At 40.2% G+C, this 20435-nt stretch overlaps 1 protein-coding gene across 3 annotated transcripts in view; it reads left to right on the top strand.

Moving 5' to 3' along the window:
- Window positions 1-20435, top strand: part of NEO1 (neogenin 1) — a 240935-nt gene that overhangs the window by 204083 nt on the left and 16417 nt on the right. For all 3 annotated transcript variants that reach the window (XM_080808312.1, XM_080808313.1, XM_080808311.1), the window contains exons 16-22: window positions 2105-2200; window positions 5287-5462; window positions 5544-5682; window positions 7655-7762; window positions 9504-9698; window positions 13453-13521; window positions 17129-17276. In XM_080808312.1, the coding sequence (XP_080664438.1) occupies window positions 2105-2200; window positions 5287-5462; window positions 5544-5682; window positions 7655-7762; window positions 9504-9698; window positions 13453-13521; window positions 17129-17276 (931 nt within the window). The remainder of the gene's footprint in view (window positions 1-2104; window positions 2201-5286; window positions 5463-5543; window positions 5683-7654; window positions 7763-9503; window positions 9699-13452; window positions 13522-17128; window positions 17277-20435) is intronic.

Here is a 20435-nt window from a genome sequence, read left to right as displayed (position 1 = left end):
TAGCGTCTTTAGTAACAGTTATTACTGTGGTGTTTCCCTAGTGAGTTTCTAATTCTGTAATTTCTTTTACATTTATCATCATTTTTTTGATAAAGAAGAGCTTTCCTTCTCTTCCTTACTGAAAGAATGGTGAATGGGAGTCTCTTTATGACTGATACCTCTATTTGACATCTTCCATCTTTCTTTGAGCACTTTCTTCCTTTTTGATACAACAAGACATAGTGGGCTCATCTGATATTTTCCTACCCTTAGCTCTTGAATCAGTCATTTCTCCAAGGAATGCTGGTTTCTTTTATGGAAAATGGCATTTAGAAACCAATATCTGAGCACTATACACACTCCTTGTAACCGGGGTAGAAAATTCTGAGGCATCTACAAAAAAGGCTATTAAGACTTAAAAGTGAGTTCAGCAAAGTCACAGGATACAAAGTTGATATACAAAAATAGTTATAGTCCCATGTACTAACAATAAGCAGTTGGAAGTCAAACTTAAAATAATAGTACTACTTATATAGCATCAAAAAATATGAAATACTTAGGGATAAACTTTTAAAATATGTACAAAGTCTATACACTGGAAATTAGAAAATTATTGCTGGGGGTAATAAATTAATGACTTAAATAAGTAGAGGTACCATGTTTATGGATCGGATAATATTATTAAAATGACATTTCCCCCAGTGCAATTCCAAATAAAATCCTGGCAGGCTTTTTTAGAGAATTTGATAAACTTAATTTTAAAAATCAAAGGAAGTAGGGGCACCTGGGTGGCTCAGTGGGTTAAAGCCTCTGCCTTCTGCTCAGGTCATGTTCCCAGGGTCCTGGGATCAAGCCCCGCATCGGGCTCTCTGCTCAGCGGGGAGACTGCTTCCTCCTCTCTCTCTGCCTGCCTCTCTGCCTACGTGTGATCTCTGTCAAATAAGTAAATAAAATCTTAAAAAAAAAAAAAATCAAAGGAATAGAATAGCCAGACAGCTTTGATAAAGAGGACTCAGGTAGTGTGGTCTTTTCAACATTTCTTCAGATATCTTCTAAAGAGCCACGTTATCTGATTTCAGGACTTAAATAAAGCTATAGTAATTGAGACACTGAGGAGGTGGTATTGGTGCAAAGGTAGGTATTATAGATCAATAGAACAGAATGGAGTCCAGAAAAGACCCATATATATATATGATCAATTAATTTTTGACAAACACACTAAGATGATTTAGTGGGGAGAGGGTAGTCTTTCAACAAATGATGTGGGAAGAACCGGATATCAGTATGAGAAAGAAAGGGAAATTTCCCTGACCTTTATTTCACATCATACACAAAAAGAGACCTAAAGGCAAGAGCTAAAACCATAAAACCTCTAGAAAAAGACAGGAAAAAACCTTCATGGCTTTGAGGTAGACAACGACCTCTCAGGATGCGTAAAGCATAAGTTATAAAATTTAAAAATCTATAGCACTTCATTGAAATTTAAAACTTCCAACTTTTAGAAAGACACCAGTAAAGTGAAAAGATGATCCAGAGACTAGGAGAAAATACTCATCACTCAAATATCTGACAAAGAATTTGAATCCAGAAAATATGAAATTCTTCCAACTTAATAGGAAGATGGTAATCCAGTAAAAGAGTAGGCAGAAGATTGGGATAGGCAGTATACCAGAGAAGATATACAAGTGGACCATCCGCTCATGAAAAGATTCTCAAAGTCATTAATCATCAGAGAAATGCCAGTAAAACCACAGTGAATCGCCAAGTTCCACCCGTGGGCTTATACCACATGAAAATCCTATTTACTTCTTCTTGTCCAAGGCCTCCACTGTACGGTAACTTCATTAAACCACTGGTTTGTTGAGGCCAAGAGAGGATTCAGGCACAGCCAGCCCCACTCCTGAGACCAACTCCGAGACGTTGATCCTAGAAGTTTCTCTGTGCTGTGTCTGCTGCCATCACTGCGTTTCCCCACAGCCTGGAGGAATCCCACATACACTTTTTAAAATCCTCTTAAAATTCTCCTTGACTTCCTTTGCACTTAAGTTCATGCACTGCCACCCTTGAATTTTTTAAGTTCTGGAGAATTTTTTCCTAAGTGTTTTCACTTGTTTCCTTCCTTCAGATCCCAGCTCTCACTACGTGATAACCCTGAAAGCCTTTAACAATGTGGGTGAGGGCATCCCCCTGTATGAGAGTGCTGTGACCAGACCTCACACAGGTAAGCCATCCTGTCCATCTCTGGTCTTCAGCACTTCTTCCAGAAGCTCATGTGGAATGTTGGCCTGAGGTCTGTCCCACAGGTATCAGTGGAAGGAAAAGCATATGCCAGCGTAAGCTGCAGGCTTCATATAGGAAAACAGCTTTCAAAACAGAAATTTCCATTAATTTCTGTTTTGCTTTTTAGAAAATACTAACAATCCAGTCATTCATATAAGTAGTTCCGTGTAGATATGTAGCACGTGTTTTTAATATGTTGGGATCTAGAAACTATAGTTGTGAGAGAATTATTAGTGATTGGGGGCACCTGGGTAGCTTAGTCGGTTAAGTGTCTGATTCTTGATTTTGTCTCGGGTCATGATCTTGAGATTGTGAGACTGAGCCCTGCATTGGGCTCCATGCTGGGCATGGAGCCTACTTGAGATTTTCTCTATTCCTCTCCCTGTGTCCCTCCCCATCCCTAAAAAAGTGATTTTTGTCTTTTGGTCATGTGAGTTATAACTAAATTGAGTGAAAAAAAAAAACAAAACCCAGGTCTTCATATCTCTAGAGGAATTATATAGGTTACTGATGGTCTCAATAAATGTGTATGTTCAGTGAATCCACCATTTTCTTCACTAGTCACCTGAGTTGATTGGGAGTTTTATTCATATAGAAAGTTTATAAAGTCAGCAATGGAATACTCTGCAGCCATCAAAAAACGAAATCTTGCCATTTGCAATGACATGGATGGAACTAGAGAGTATTATGCTAAGTGAAATAAGTCAGTTAGAGAAAGACAATTATCATACTATTTCACTGATACTAGGAATTTGAGAAACAAGACAGTGGGTCATGGGGGAAAGGGAGGGAAAATGAAACAAGATGGGATCGGGAGGGAGACAAACCATAAGAGACTCTTAATCTCAGGAAACAAGCTGAGGGTTGCTGGGGGCTTGGGGGTGGGAGAGATAGGGTGACTGGGTGATGGACATTGGGGAGGGTATGTGCTATGGTGAGTGCTGTGAAGTGTGTAAGACTGATGACTCACAGACCTGTACCCCTGAAACAAATAATACATTATATGTTAATTTTAAAAAAGTATAAAGTCAGTTGTACTATCCATTTGATCAACTGTACATTTATTACAAATGAGACAAATATTATTTTTAGCAATAAAGGAATATTCATATAATGTAAAATTTCTGTAGATAAAACATCAAATATAGAGCTGAGAAGGTTTATTGAAATAAATGTTAGACTTGTAAATTTTTCTAAAGGGTCCCAAAAACCCAAGAAATTACCATTTTCAGAAATGCTTTTTCCATCTGTTTTCCAGAGCTATGTATCTCTATTGTCTACTGTATTTTCTGGATACTTTGTATAATGATGCAAATTTCACATTATTCTTTTTAAAAAGATCATCTCTGCCCCCCTTTTTTTTCTTTAATGCTTTTACTTAACAAGACCAGCATCATCACTCATGTTTGGTAGTTCTGTCTTCTCTTCTCCTGTGTGCTTACAATTTACAAGTTCTTTTGCAAAGAGCTTTGATATTCCAGAAAGGGGGAAAAAAAAGTAAGGTGAAAAAGAGAGTATTTAAATAAGTAGTTTGCTACTTTCTTAAATTACCTATAATAGAAAAAAAATTTTTGAAATTATTTTCTTATGTGACTGAAAAATATAGCCTTCTTCTAGAAATATACAAGGAATTGTTCCTAAGTTATGTCACCTTGTTATCTTTTTCAGGAGTTATTGCCAATACAAAAAATTCTCAAGTCTAATGACTTTTGCACCCAAAGGTGCATTTTCTATAACTAATTGGTTTGTTTCTTGATCTTTGAACAAAGCCCTTGACTATAACGTAGGCTGTTCCTCAGTTACTTTTAGTCCTCATTGTGTAGGAAATACACAAATGGAGACTATTATGTTACTTTGGCACTTACTCATAAACAAGGTCCATGCCATTTCAGGTTTTGAGTTACAGGAAGGGCTACGCTCCATAACCATGTGGGAAACCCATTTTAAAACCTTAACTTCAAATAAATCAGTATGTGCGCACTTAGAAAACCTAACCAAGAGCTGGTAAAGCCCAGTGGATCCTGCTGTGCTGCCCTAGGCTCATGGTCCTTGTGTGCACTTTCTAGCCTCTGCTTTGACAGTGAGCTTAGAGAAGGTGTCAGCTGCATATGGCACAGGACATACATGAGTGTAGACTTCCTTTCTATCAAATAAGTACTCTGATTTTTAGCATTCATAAAGGCTGTCACTTGAACCCATATTATGTCACTTCCTATAACTGATTGGGATTCATTAGGTGGATTATTCTCTGATTCTGCTGGAGAAAGCATAACAGATATTCCTTCATGGTGTCAGCCTACCTTTTCCTCAGGAAGTGCAATGCCCTTGAGTTCCTTTTGCTTTATTTGGATATGAGCCATTTTGTTATACTGCTTTTAGACCCAGGACATCAGCAAATCTGAACTGGACCCTGTGGGTATCAGATAACCTTAAAATCAAGGCCAGGCTAAGTTGCCATTGGCTGACATTCAGGACTCAGGCTTGAGAGTAGGACCCTTACATGTCCATTGACCTGCATTGGTAAGCCATGTCCCCAGAATTCAGTCACATTCACTGAAATATCAAAATAGATCATGAGCTTTGTGTTGCTTGTTCTGAAATTACACCCTTGATTTTTAAAATAGTTTATATCTTCTCACAATCCTTTTTGGAAAAGAGAATTTTCAAATAATGTAAGGAAAATTCAAGTATGGATATGTTAATATAATCACTGGATTATCGAATGTTAATATACCTACAGAATACAGTAGAGAATATCGTTAATTATTTCCCTAGACATTTTCTTGAAAATTTTTCCTGAAAGAACACACGTGGAAATACTCTTTTTATTGAATGGTGGTTATCTATTAACTCCAGATTCTCTTTCTCTTTCTCCATTTCTCACCTTTCATTCCATTATATTACCCTGCATTTTCCTTTTCTTTTATTTTTGTTTATGTTAAAAATGCCACTTCCCTTTTTTAATTACTTTTTACCCAGACACTTCTGAAGTTGATTTATTTGTTATTAATGCTCCATACACTCCAGTGCCAGATCCCACTCCCATGATGCCCCCTGTGGGAGTTCAGGCTTCCATTCTGAGTCATGACACCATAAGGATCACATGGGCGGACAACTCACTGCCCAAACACCAGAAGATCACAGATTCCCGGTACTACACAGTCCGATGGAAAACCAACATCCCAGCGAACACCAAGTACAAGGTACTGGCACATTTGCTCTGGGGGGAAAAGCTAACTCTTGATATTTCCTGATTATAAAGTTCTTGATTCCTGTACTTCCAGAATGCAAATGCAACCACTTTAAGTTACTTGGTGACTGGTTTAAAAGCAAATACACTGTATGAATTCTCTGTGATGGTGACCAAAGGTCGAAGATCAAGCACATGGAGTATGACAGCCCATGGGACCACCTTTGAGTTTGGTATGTGTTGTCTGAATCTTAATACATGGCATTTCTTTTCTTTGTAAGACGTGAAAGCCAGTGGAAGAAAGGCTAGTGTTGGGCCACATTCCTAGTCATGAGACTTCTCATCACCTGCTTCTACTACCTAAGGAAAGAATCAAGGGTGTGAATTAACCCACTTACAGAACATAGTGAACAGCACAGCTGGAGTTCCGTGTTTGCTTTTCCAGCTGATGAATTATGTTTTCTTCATCACTGAACAAGAACATTACCAAATAATGGGATGATAGAATGCAAAGGGTGCTAGATTTTAGAATTCAAGGGACTTGAGTTCAGTCCTAGGTCAACCAAATACTGACTGCGTAAGTCACAAGTAAATCATCCAGCCTATCGTTTCTTCCACCTGTAAAAGAGGGGCGATAATAACATCTGCTTTTCCTACCCTATAGGCTTCTTGTAAGGTAAAATGAGCAGATGAGAAAGCAGCTGGCAGTAAGAAAGCACTGTGCAGATGTAAAGGATTAATGTCATTAATCCCGCTTTATTGCTAAATTGAGGTAGAAGAAACGTGAAGTGACCTGCTCTTGACCAGCTGCCAACGCCAGGCTGGCTAGAGCCTTTACCAGGGAACCCCAAAGCTGCCCTAGCAGCTTTCTTATAAGTAGTATCTGCTAAAATCCCATTGGGGCAGCCTAAGGGATTTTGTCTGTAAGTAAACATGAAAGATAAAAGACACTGAAGCAAATTAAGGGGAAAGCAGGCCATCCAAGTTTGCAGTTCTCTTTGCCTTTTGCTCATTCGTAGGCCTGCCCTTCTCCCTCTTGTACTTTTTCTAGCATGGGCTTATGTGTAACCATCAGGTGTCTCTGTCCCTTCCTTCTATGGCTTTTTTTCGCCTATATATAAATATGAAAAAGTGGAGCTGCCAAGTATCTCCAGACTGGGCCTGGCCCTAATGGTTTTGTGTCTCCTGCACAGTTGATGGACTTCCTACAGAGAAAAGGATTGCATCTGGAGAGCTTAGAAATAACAAAAAAAGTTTAAATAGACCTTGAGTTTGAGTTTGCCGTCTTTGCTAGTTTTAAGAATATCTTTTTGCTTCATTCCAATCCGTTAGTTAATAAATAATGGTATGTATTCTCTCAGGATGCCTGCATTTCACCAGGCTTCCTTCCATTTTATGCTAGGAAAATCCCAGTATTTTAGGAAGAGTAAATTTGAGGATGTACTTAATTTACTCATTTCTCTACTAGTACATTAAAAGTTATCCTATATGGAGATCCATAACATGGAAATACAAGAAATGCAGTATTGTTTTTATTCTATTGGTGGTGGTTCATAAGTAGCTTTACATTTCAGAGCAATAATCCCAATAGTTGAGAGTGAAAACTTAAAAACAGCAATTTATCACTCATTTAGCCTTTGAGGGAATAGGGGGTTTCACAGATTATATTTTGTTTGGAGAGCCAACTATAAGTGAAAGAGAAAATTATTTTACACTTGAAAATATTCTAATGAAATAATCCAGATATGGGGAGGTGGAACAGAATGTCATCTTGAGCAAATTACATAACTTTTTTCATCGTCAATGCCCTGATCTGTCAAGCAGGGATAGTGGCAAATTGCCTTTCAGTTGCCACAAATATTAAGTGAAATACTATTTATAAAATGCCTGGTATAATATAGATACTTGGTATCTATAACTGCAAAGGTCTTTTGATATCCCTACGTAAGAATCATATAAATTCCTGACCTCCAGCCCAAGGTGACAGTTCTGTAGCCTCATAGTATGGTGTGTTTTTCTTTGGTACTTTGCATATTCTTCTTTTTATTGGATCTAGTTATAGGCAGACTATGAGTTCTTTGAGCCAGGAGGCTTTAGCTTTTTTGCCCTACACCTCTTATTGCACCTTTTAAAAGGAAAGTGTTGCAGAAATGGTGAATGAAACTGGAATGGACAAGAATTATTGACAGTCTTGTTATTTTGTAGTTCCTACTTCTCCACCCAAGGATGTGACAGTTGTGAGTAAAGAGGGAAAACCCAGGACCATAATTGTAAATTGGCAACCTCCCTCAGAAGCCAATGGCAAAATTACAGGTAAGATGCCTTTGAGTGTGTATCTGTTCTCTGCTGGGCAGAAGCACTCCAGCCCAGGACTGTGTGGTTGGAAGAAGTGGGAGTCCAAACGTTGGCTTGATCATTTTATGAGACTCAGAAAGTCAGGGTGATCCTTGAAAGTGGACCTAGGGGGTGCTGTTTGCTCATAGTAATGTAAAAATGAATTGCTAGTTGATTGTTCCGACTCACTATGTGGAAGTGTGATGGGCGATATTACATTAGACAGTCTTTGGCTACAGTGGAGCCTTATGGTCATATTTATTTTCAGCAGAAAAGCTGTTCTTCTCTGCCTCTGTAGATGACTTTTAGAGTTAAAGACCCTGCCTGATTCTACAGGGTAATACCCAGTAAATATAGATTCAACTCTTTGAATCTGAAGCCCCAAAAAGCCCATTGGACTTTTAATTCCATTTTTCCCCCAGGCCTGCTACTTCAGCTTCCTGTGCTCTAACACTAGAGTTAGAAGTTTGAATCTGCCTAGGTCTTTGAAGGGGCCTGGAATTTTTCCTTGGTCTTCCAGAGAACTTTCCACAGTAGAGGACACTATGCTTTCCTCAACTTTATCAGGGAGGAAAGCCTGACTGGACTTAGCTGTTAATTATTCCCCTTGGAACCTCTGCTCTGTGTTGCTGCAGCTTCTTAGGATACAACCTAAGGAACAGGCATTTGCTTTCTGATGTTCCTTTGTATGAATAAGGGGGCCAAATGCATGAATAAGGAATGAATAAGGATGAATAAGGAAACTGAAAGCATTTTTTTTAAAGATTTTATTTATTTATTTATTTGACAGACAGATCACAAGTAGGCAGAGAGGCAGGCAGAGAGAGAAGGGAGGAAGCAGGCTCCCTGCTGAGCAGAGAGCCCAATGCGGGGCTCCATCCCAGGACGCTGGGATCATGACCTGAGCCAAAGGCAGCAGCTTTAACCCACTGAGCCACCCAGGTGCCCCTGAAAGCATTTCTTAATATTGTTCTGCTTCGACTTTCAGTTAGAATTCCTTCCCATAAGGTATCTGTACCATTTTTTAGGTTTTTGATCTTGCCTCTTCTATAAAAGAATGAAGCATGACTTGACTTGGATTACATTTTATTGTGTCTTTAAAAACCAGGACATTTTTGCACTGTGTAATCCAGGTAGGCATGTAGTTGTCTCTTCTTGCCTCGACCATGGAGAGTGAGTGCCCCCTGGTGGGAGTCTCGGGTCATGTTTCACTGTGGCTTCACTCCCTCCCAAGTGTGGGAGAGCTTTAGTAAAAGGTACAGCCCACACCTCCCAGGTCTGCCAGAGTTTTTCTCCTGGGAAATCATACTGGTGAGAGCTAAAACAGCACACTGGGCCAGTGTCGGTTTTCAAAAGTGTATTATTTTAATCGTAGACCCTTGGTGGGTACATTTTTCAAACATTAAGACGTTGAAGTGATTGAATTGTTTTCCCTATATTTCTTAGTTTCTGAGAGTTCTTAACCCTATTTTATTATTATAACTACTTTTATTGCTTCAACTGCTGATACAGATGTTAACTTACAGCCTGGCAGTGTTGAAATTGTGGTTTTTCTCTATATGATGTTTAGTGTAGCATTTTGAATGCATTTTACTATTGGTCTTTATTCAGTAACTGGTTCTCTATTTGTATATGCTATAACATATGTCTTTATTGACTTACTGATTCCAAAAGAAAAGGCAGGAATAAGATATCTTTTCTCATTTCCTCCTTTGGACAGGTTACATCATATATTATAGTACGGATGTGAATGCAGAGATACATGACTGGGTTATTGAGCCTGTTGTGGGAAACAGGCTGACTCACCAGATACAAGAGTTAACACTTGACACACCGTATTACTTCAAAATCCAAGCTCGAAACTCAAAGGGCATGGGGCCCATGTCTGAAGCTGTCCAGTTCAGAACACCTAAAGGTAAAGCTCCACTAAACAGCGTTTTATTCCTTGTCTCGTTAGTGGGGCCATGCTTGCACCTATCACTTTAGCATATAGAGACTATGGAGAATATAAGAAGCCCTGATGGTGAGCTTATGAGCTAAAGTGTGAACATTTACCTCAAAATAATCCCTCACCCACCCATTGACCACCAAATCAGTGCTCCGTAGGCTACTGGGCTAACCGTGTCACATACAAGGCTGTTCAGGGCAGGTGAATGGCAGTGATCTCAGAGTTTTTACCAGTCAGATCAGATGTGATGCTCTTGGTTCTCAGGTAGCGTAATAGCATATTATTGTGATGGACGTTTCCCTTTCAACACATGCAGGCTCTTAACCTGAAAGTCTTACTTGTGGAGAGAAAGAAGAAAACTCTAGATGAGACAGTGAAGATAAAGTACTGAACCAAGTGAGCCTAGGAATAAAGTTAGTTGGGGACTGAGTCTGTGGAAATGTGGAAACCATGTATGGATTTCTTTTCTGTTAGTACTGAAACTAAGACTCCATTTGTTTGGAAGTTTGTGGGGTTTTGTTTTTTTTCCTTTAAAAATTCTGCTTGTCCCACCTTCAAAGCTTGTGATCCTTGCTCTTGTTTTTTCTCCCCCTGTGCTTGGCCTGTTAGCGGACTCCTCTGATAAAATGCCTAATGATCAAGGTAAATCAGTAGATGGCCTCTCTCTCCTTTCCTCTCTTTTGTGACCTACTCTTACTAGCATTTTGTTGTTTTTGTTTCTTTTTTTTTCCCCTGAAAATCAGTACTGTGTGTTAAAATCCACATTATTCATTGGCCAAAGTGGAGTTGAGTCCATGTTTGTGGCACTTGGGGTATCTGAAAAGCTGGGAATTGACTTAGGAGCTAAATGGGGGGAAACTGAGGAGAGTAAATGGAGTTCTGCAGCTGTACGAGATTGGCCTTAAGTGTGGGTCCCTTTGTCCTCTGTGCTATGATATCAAAATTCTGTAACCATGATAGGCATTTGGACCAGTATGACAGCAAGCATACCAGTTTGTCATACTCGTAGCATCTAGGATTGCATTAGTTTCTCTAGATGAAAAGTGGTAATGAAATTCCGCAGATACCCTATTTTCCTCCTCTGCCCCCGACCAAGAAGCTACGCGTTTACCCTACTGAGTTGTGTGATTATCTGTGACAAAATTAGTACTATTTATTCTGTTAAATAAGCTTAACTCAGAGCTCTTTTTCTGTTTCTTCCCTTAAATACATCTGCTCATTTTAAAAGAGATAGAAACAATTTAAAATGGAAAGTTAGAAAGTACAGGCCTCAGTGTCACCATTCTCGAAATTGTCTGTCAGCATGGTTTTTCCACTGTAATTGAGATGGTGAAGAGGTAACTGGACTGTGGTTTTCATCTCTGAGGAGTCAGCTAAAGTTGGTATCTGTTCACTATACTGAGAGCAGTGGAAGTAAAGTTGATGGTTGCTTTCAAGGTTTAAGAGTAGTTTTTAGAAATAAAAAGTCTTGGGGTGCCTGGCTGGCTCAGTTGGTGGCGCATGCAACTCTTGATCTTGGGGTTGTGAATTTGAGTCCTACATTAAATGTAGAGATTACTTAATAAAATGTTTTATTAAAAGATTTTTTTAAAAAAAGAAGAAGAAAAAAGTCATCTTTGGATCTTGTTAATGGCAGGGAAGAGTCAGACTTGAGGCTGCATGTTTCAGTGCTTTGGAAATGTATTTGCACTCAATGAGTCTTTTGTTGTATGTTGGATGTGTGTATGTGTAAGGCACCCTAGTGATGGTGGACATTTTGACTCAAGTGTGAGAACAGGAAAGTAACTATACTGTGTGCACACGGAGTAAAATGTGCTCGTTGTTCTCCCCCACTCTTCTCCCCACTGGATAAGCCAGAGTCTTGCTTGTGCCACTCCTCTGGCCTTTAAAATTCTTTACCCGTAGTTCTTTTTGGTGTTTGGTTACTCCTTGGAATTTCTATTCATAGGTTATATTTAAAAGAAAAAATGCTGGGAAATAGGGGAATTAAACCAACCATTTTATTGGCAAAATATACTCTTTGGCAATTATTTACATAACATGATACTCTGGATAGTTGGGCTCACATGTGGGCTCCCTGAAAAGGAAGCACACTTAAGTCTGAAGAGCCTCATGGGGGCTAAGCCATCTCCTCCAGCTAGACTTCATCCCAGTGAAAAGAACAGCTGAACCCCTAATATACGGTGTGGACCATTTGGGAGCAGTCATGGCCATGGAAGTCAGGGATGAAGGAACAAGTATGGACAACAGAAAAAGGATCAGGGACTGAGTTTAGTATGCCCTTTTTGGTACGCAACAACTTCTGTTCCTTTGGGAGTTTTGAACTTCTGGAAACAGAAAACATTGTTTTCATCTCTGTATTTATTCTGTTAAGTGAACTACATACAAAAATGTTCAGATTTTAATTTTTCATTTAGTCCAACTCTGATATGACATTTAACTGTAATGTTTTATAGAAACGCATCTAGTTTGCGTATTTGTAGTAAAGCTTTATTTGTAGAAATAATTATAAGTGTTTTCTGAAGCTTCATGCTCTATGCCTCTGCAAAGGGAAAGGCGATGTTCTTCCCTAAAACTTTATTATATATGTGATAATAGTAGCTAACATTTGTTGAACATTTGCTGGTGTGTCAGGCAGTATTCAGAATATTTTATAGGAGTAAATTTCCATTTAATCCTCAACACAGTTTTGTGAAGTAGATACCATTATTATTGCTGTTCTGCGATGAAGAAACTAAGACTCAAGAATAATAAATAACTTGCCGAAAGTCAAGTACGTGGTAGACCAGTATTCAAGTGCAGGCAGTGTGCTCTGTTAACCGTGAGCATCTTTGACTTCACAGTTCTTTCAAACCTTCTCCAGGAGGAATCCAAACGTTGGATTGACGAATGCCTTTGCTGTATTGGGAACGGATTCCTTCTATTTGCTTTACCCAAGCAACTTTTCCTATAAATCTGAAGAATAAAATTCAGGACCAAGAATACAGATTACTAAAAAAAACCTGATCTTTGTGTTTTATGAAGTCTGTTTGTGAGGTGGTCCCAAGCCCAAGATCAGCAGCCTCATTCATTGTATTTTATGACAGTGGATTAGGAGACAGTGTCTTGGTGAGCAACAAGAGGGAGGACTTTGTTTTTCCATCATTGGGTATTTGGGTAACTGAGCAGGAACCAAGAACCTGATTTGAATTTCCACATACCTTCCTGCTCCTGCTTAGGGTATCCTTATATTGGAAAAGGCAGCTTTATAATTTGGGGGGAAGATCCAAACACTACTGACACCTACTAGGAGAACAACATAGCCAGGTCCTTTGGAAAAGTCCACTTCCATAACGCAGAAGTCAACCTAACTGGTCCCTTGATTCCTTTTCTGAGAGAAGCTACTTTTGCCATAAGTGCTCTGAGTGGTCTTGCAGGAACTGTTCCCTGGGCGAGAGAAATGGGTGTGTTCCACCATGTGAACAGCAAGTGGCAGTCTCCACACTAGATACAGCCATGGCCCAAGGGGGTCAGCCTTTCAGATGCCTCATTGCATAGAAAGCTATACCTTAGTTTGCTTTGCACAGCCCATTTTGTGCCCTGTTGTTTATGTGCTACTTCATTTCCTCATGGACAGAGTAGACTGAAAATATTTTTTTTGTAGAAAACACTCACTAGCTGTGAAGTGGACTCATCCCACCAAAGGCTTAGGTCATTACTGACATGATTTCTTCTCCTTCAGCCTCAGGGTCTGCAGGAAAAGGAAGCCGGCTGCCAGACCTAGGATCCGACTACAAACCTCCAATGAGCGGTAAAGCTTTTTTGCCCCACTGTGGGCATGACATGGTTTTGCTTGAATTTCGAAATGTCTTTTGTAGCTTCTCTGTGGTGGGTTATACCATGTTAACCTATTTTCTTTTATTCAGTAGAATTAACTTTAGGCATTTTTTGGCAAAAGTCTGCTAAACTACTGTAAACCCATTCATTATCCATAAATAAGGATCCATAAATAAGATCCATAAATAAGATCATTTCCCCCACACCCAAGTTAAAGTAAGATTAGTTCTAAACAAATGAGTCTTCCTTTGTGCCCACTGCCTGCCTCTAGAAAAGAATTAGAATCTTGTTCTCAAAAATAAACCCTCTAATGGGATTATCTATCACCTAGAATAAGCCAAAGAAATGCTTCATGACTTTCTCTCCACACTGCTTACCACAGTGTTTTAATTTGGGAATTCTAAAAAATTCTTCCCACTCTCCTAGCCAGCTTAAGAGCTGGTGCCTTCTAAGGCCTTAAATGATGGCACCTACTTCTCTACAGAACTTTACTATTTATAAGTTACTTTCACACCTGAAATTATATTTGATCCTCGTAACACTGTAAAGCACAGAGAACAGATATTCCCATTTTATACATTAAGAGACTCAGTGGAGGGGCGCCTGGGTGGCTCAGTGGGTTAAACCTCTGTCTTCGGCTCCAGTCATGATCCAGGGTCCTGGGATCGAGCCCCACATCAGGCTCTCTGCTCAATGGGGAGCCTGCTTCTCCCTCTCTCTCTGCCTGCCTCTCTGCCTACTTATGATCTCTCTCTCTGTCTAATAAATAAATAAAAATAAAAATCTTCAATAAAAAAAAAGAGAGAGACTCAGTGGAGAAGTAATGTGCCTGAACCCACCCACTAATTATGGAAGTCCTAGAACCAAAATCCAGGGCTTCCGACTCCTGATTGTGACGTTTCCACTGTCACACTTTCCTGCTGGGATGCGTGTGTTGTATTTATGTGCAGTCCACTTTATAATATTCAAGGCTGTGAGGAAAGCAGTTGTTTCCTTGTCTTTCATTTATACATTCATTCATTCACCCATGTTTATGAAGGTTCATGTTCTATGTAATAGGCTATGTATGGGAGCAAAAGCAGTGAATAACAAAGCAACTGGAAAGGGAAAGCTTCATAGAAGAGGGGAAGTCTGACCCAGATATGAAAGGATGCGTGGAAGATGGCTAAATGTCACGGGGGCGGGGAGTGTTGAAAATTTCAGGAAGCACCAACAGCACGTGCAAATGCATGGGAGCCAAAAACAGCCGGCTCTCTCCAGGGATCACACTGCCTGGAGGCAGGCTGGAGATTCTCACATTAGACGAGGTGAGAGGTTAGAACCAGCCTCCCAGAAGCTCAGGTACCACTGCTGCGAAATGTGGGCTTCGAAATGTGGGCTTCATCTGCTCATAGCTCATGTAAGACACCTTGTACCACGGGTGAGCTGTGATTTCTGTTTCTTGAGTACCGACTGTTACGACCCTAGTGAATGAAGAATGATTTGGGGCTGAGATAATGAAGTCGGAGAGAGTGGTTAAGCAGCTGTTGCAGTAGCCCATATGAGGCTTGAGAAATGGCCTGTCATAATGTCCCTGGCAGGACCTGCTCCCTCGGCAGCTCGCTCTCACTCTGTCTTCGATGGGAGCTTTCAGTCCTCTCAGAAGCTAGAGGGCAGATGCAGTTAAGTGGGAATTCATCTCTGGCAGGGGAGAGCTGCTGCCACCACCTCTGCTCACCTCCGCGCCCCAGCTCCCCAGCTCCGAGTGCAGGGCCTGCCCCACCACACACCCTGCCCAATAACTCAGCACTGCTCTTAATAAAAGATTTTTAGGTAAAGGCCCAGTATAGTCTAACTTTATTGGCCCCTAGTTCTGTAGTCTTTCCCAAATGTAAAAATGTTGTTTTATTAAAGGTCAGTATGTACAATTTAAGTTGTTTATCTGCTTACTTTTTTTCTCAGAAATGAGGAATAAAAACAAACCAAATGAAGAAAAAGAAATTCTCAAGCCGTCCTAAATCAGCCCAGATTTTAGCACTGTGCTTAGATGTAGCCTATAAAAGCCATACGATCAGAAGTTGGGAGGTCAGCTAATGCAGTTATGGAAGGGGTTCCCACTATAAGTACACCTTGAATTAGATCGAAAGTTTATAAACCAGGGTTGTATTTGGGAATCACTTGAAGGGCTTTCCTAAAACACAGATTCCCAAGCCATAGCTTCATGTTAGGAATTTCTTCCACAGTCTCCCAGACTTGTAGAAAGATTCTTTCTCAAACACTTCTAGAAACTAAATACTCATTACTTGGTAAGGCAGCCCATCCATTCTTGTGCAGCTCTGACTGTTGCACAGGAGAGAGAGAATAGCTGGGAAGAAAGGCGTCAGCTGTCTACGGCAGTCAGAACCGTGCGGTGGGATTTCCCATGCTTTATATATGAGCATGTGTGGCTTTTATAATGAGGTGGGAAGGGAAGAAATGTGTTTCAGAAAATGGAAGAGCAAGAGTTAGAATAGAGCTAGATTACAAAAGGCCTTGATACAAAACGGCCCTCATCCTATCAGCAACGAGGAAATAATAACAGGAAGAAAAAGAAGAAAAGCTAAATTTCCTCAGGGTCTTCAATGATCTGGCCTCTGTACACTCATCTCTGTCTTTTCCTGCTCACTCTCTTCCCTCTAACTTTGCTTCTCTCCCCTTGCTTGAGCAACACTGCTGCCTTTCTCTTCCCTGAATATGCCAAGCTCATTCCTGCCTTAGGATCCTTACGTTAGCTGTTCCGTCTCTCTTTTCTTCCTCCAGATCTTCACATAGTGGGATCTTTCTTGCCACTCAAATCTCAGCTCAAATAACATTTCCTCAGAGAAGTTTTTTCCAACCACTCAGTCTAAAATAGCCACCCACTCTGTATCATATCCCCTCATTTTATTTTTTTCGTAGCAATTATTACTAATAATTTCTTGTTTATTTTCTGCCTGTACCCCAGCAGTCGTATCTTTGTTGTACACTGTTGCATCCTTAGTACCTAGAACAATGCCTGGCACATAGTAACTACTCAGTAAATATTTGTCAAACTAATGCATATGTACAGATCTACTTTTTCCTGAAACTGATTAAGAGAATTAACTTTGCAAAGACTATATTTAGAAAAGCAGACTGTATTTTTCTTTTTTTTTTCCAGACTATTTTTTAAGTAGTTTTTGTGATCTCAGACATCTGAATGTGGAGAAGAACTTAGCTTTCTCTGAATGTACATTTTTTAAATGCTTTTGAAAGTCATGATCTAAGTGATTTACAAATGGTGCTTTATAAGACAAATTTATGCATAATAAAACATAAGATACCAGGCGGGGTAGGCCCTTTATTTGTCCAAGTATAATGTTTAGTTTAATTCAGGAAGCCTTTACTAAACACCAGCTTTGTGCAAGGCACTGTGTTAAGAACTGTACATAGTACATAAACTTGGCTCTGCAGATTGCATGAGACACTTGTATCCAAGGCAATGAGTGTATTACAGAGACTCTCACATGAAGTTTCCATACTCTGAGTGTATGCATTTTTGGAATTCTCGAACTCTAACAGACATACCGGTTTTCCCTCTACAGGTAGTAACAGCCCGCATGGAAGCCCCACCTCTCCCTTGGACAGTAGCATGCTGCTGGTCATCATTGTTTCTGTTGGCGTTGTCACCATTGTGGTGGTTGTTGTCATTGCTGTCTTTTGCACCAGGCGCACCACCTCTCACCAGAAAAAGTAAGGAGCCCCAAAGGTGGCCCATGATTTTTGTTATCTATTCTTTTGTTCCTCTGTGACTTCTGTATTTGGAGTTGTACAAAGAGATTAAACATTCAGTATAGTTGACCATTGAACAATGTAGGGATTAGGGGTGCTGACACCCCCTATGCAGTCAAAAATCCACATGTAAATTTTAAATTTCGACTTCTGCAAAATTTAACTACAAGTAGCCTACTATTGACTGAAAGCCTTACTGATAAACTATTAACACTTATTTTGTATGTTATATATTATATATAATACATATTATATGTCACATATATATATTATAGACAAAATATATATTTTTTTATTTTTACAAAAAAGAAAGCTAGAAAAAAGAGAGTGATTAAGAAAATCGTAAGAAGAGATAATACATTTACAGTGCTGTACTGTATTTATCAAAAAGAGTCCACACATGGATATTAAGCATTAACCCTAATCCTAGATCTGGAAAGTGGGTTCCTGAACACATGATAAGAAAAGCTGAGAAGCAGCCCAGTTATTCTGGAGAAGACCCCCAAATATTTAAGAATTGGTGGTATTTCTGAAAATGGACATAAAGGTAAAGATAAAAACAGAAAGAAAAATTGAGTACCTATTAAAGCATATTTAGAGCCCCAGATCCCTTCTTGCCTCAGCCCAGTAGATGGCTGCATGTCTCTTCCTGCCCAAGCAGAAGTCTGGGATTTCATTCTCTGGCGAGATCTCTGAACTATAGAATATCAGGTACATACGCTAGCCCAAACCCTAACCCCTAACCATAACCCTCTAGAGAAGTCTCTGAATTGCAGGATATTAGGCACATACCCTCATGCTGGCCCCAACTCTAACCCTGGATACGAGGAGGAAAAATGGAAGATGTAGTGTGTGAAATACGCAGCCATAAAAAAGAGGGAGATCTTGCCATTTGCAACTACATGGATGGAGCTAGAGAGTATTATGCTAAGTGAAGTAAGTCATTCGGAGAAAGACAAATACCATGTGATTTTTTCGCTCATGTAGAAATTAAGCAAAACAAATGGGCAAAGGGGGAAAAAAGAGGCAAACCAAGAAAGAGACTGTTAACTACAGAGAACACACTGAGGCTACCCGAAGGGAGGCGGGCGGGGGATGGGTGAAAGAGGTGAAGGGGATTAAGAAGGGCACATGTGAGGAGCCGGTGATGTATGGATGTGTTGAATTACTATATGGCACTCCCAAAACTAATATTACACTGTATATTAACTGGAATTTAAGTAAAAACTTTTTAAAAAGTCTGCTTGTAAGCGGACTCCTCACTGTTCAGTCCCATGTAGTTCAAGGGTTAACTGTACACGAAAAGTGATGTTTTAAATATTTGTAAGTGAAATGCAGAATGGTTCTTCTTATAAATGTGTATTGGTGTTCTGGCAGGAAAAAGGTGCACACTCAAAACAGATGAAGGAAGTTTAATGACGGGACTGTTTACAGAGTCACAGGTGGGGCTAGGAGACGAGGCAGAGATGTTCAAGGACCAGCAGCCCTGATAGGCCACTGTCACCCTTAGGCCTGAGAGGGCAAGAGGTCTTTCTGAAGAAGAGAGAGCCGTGTTCAGACGTCTGAAGCAGTAGGAAAGGGCTTCTTGACAGGAGCTGGGTGTGGTGGGAGGAGGGTGTCCTCTGCCAGCCTCTAGCGCTGCAGGGAGGGGACAGGATAAAAACACCTGCTACTCTCCGGTCTCTTGCCTGTGTCTTCACTCAGCCAGACCCATCAGAAACCAGGAGCAGGTTGCCAGGTAAGGCAGATAGAGGTCATTTAACTCAACCTCGTGAGTCACAGAGCCAAGGAGAGGAGAGGTCTGGAGAGGGAAGTGGACCATGTCCAGCCTTGCCAGTAGCTGCTTTGGACTACTATTTGTGTAAGCACACGGTGAGCCAGACACCCAGGAGTTTAGGGGCATTCTTACAGGCTTTTTCACGGCACAGATGCCACCTGAAATGGAAGAGGACCATAGACCTCTTATTCTACATCTAAGTTTAAGAATATTTTTCAAGGGGTGACTGGGTGTCTCAGATGGTTGAGCGTCTGACTCTTAATTCCAATTCAGGTCATGATCTCAGGGTCGTGAGGTTGAGCCCCACATCAGGCTCCACGCTCAGTGCAGAGGCTGCTTGAGTTTCTCTCTCCCTCTTACTCTACTCCACCCTCTACGCCCTGCTCCTGCTCTCTCTCTCTCTCTCTAAAATAAATTTTAAAATCCTTAAAAAAAGTTTTCAAGAAGTGCTACCAAGTGTGGAAGCTTAGGACTAGCAGGGACAGGTTGGGGGTTCGTGGGGGGAGAATACTGATTTAGTGAATAAGAAAGTCTCATTTATAATTGGCATATCAAATTAGCAGAGGGGTCAAATGACTGCTAGCCCTGAAGTCCTCTGGGATGTTGAGAGTTGTGGTAATTGTCTAGAGCAGATAGCAAGGTGACTCAGCTATAAGACTATTTGATAACAGCCTGTGCTCCTAAACTTAAGAGGATCCCTGACCTTAGATGACTTTCACCTCACATACAACATCTGGCCAGCGAGACAGAATACCAAAAATAATAAGATTCCTGAGTTACCCCTAATAGCAAAAAACACGTGTGGGCAATAAAATGACTTTAATTGCTGTATCCTAAAAGATGGTAAGATGGAGATCTTGCTCCATAAAAGAGAAAGGCAAGTTCACGCCAGTGTTTATGATTTATCCCTCAGACTTGGTTAGCCCAAGGCAAGACAATGCATGTGTTTAATGACAATAAATATGTTTGTTTTCAGTATAGAGGACAAGTACAGACTGTCCTGTCATTGCCACTGGAGATGCCTTTATGTCACTTTGTGTATGTTTTTGTGAGGTTTTTAATCTTGCTTTTGCCCAAACAAAATAGCTTCCTATAGCTTGCACTGCATCTCTTTTCCAAGGGAGCAGGGGGCTCCTTTTATAAACTTTCTGGTCACTGCCTCTTAAACCTCTCCCTGTCTCCTTTTGATTATGGAAAACCGTTTCCCTTAAACATGTCAGCAATGATGTTATTTCTGCTCTAGAACTTCTACTCAAGGCTTCTTTGTTCAGCATTTCAAATGTATCTACTTTTATGAACTTGGTTTTATATCTAGTTTCAGAAATCTAGTTTCAGAAATGATA

Source organism: Martes martes, assembly GCF_963455335.1.
Source record: "Martes martes genome assembly, chromosome: 7".
NCBI lineage: Eukaryota > Metazoa > Chordata > Mammalia > Carnivora > Mustelidae > Martes > Martes martes.
Note: the sequence above shows the minus strand (reverse complement) of the source record. Positions and strands in the feature narration are given on the sequence as shown.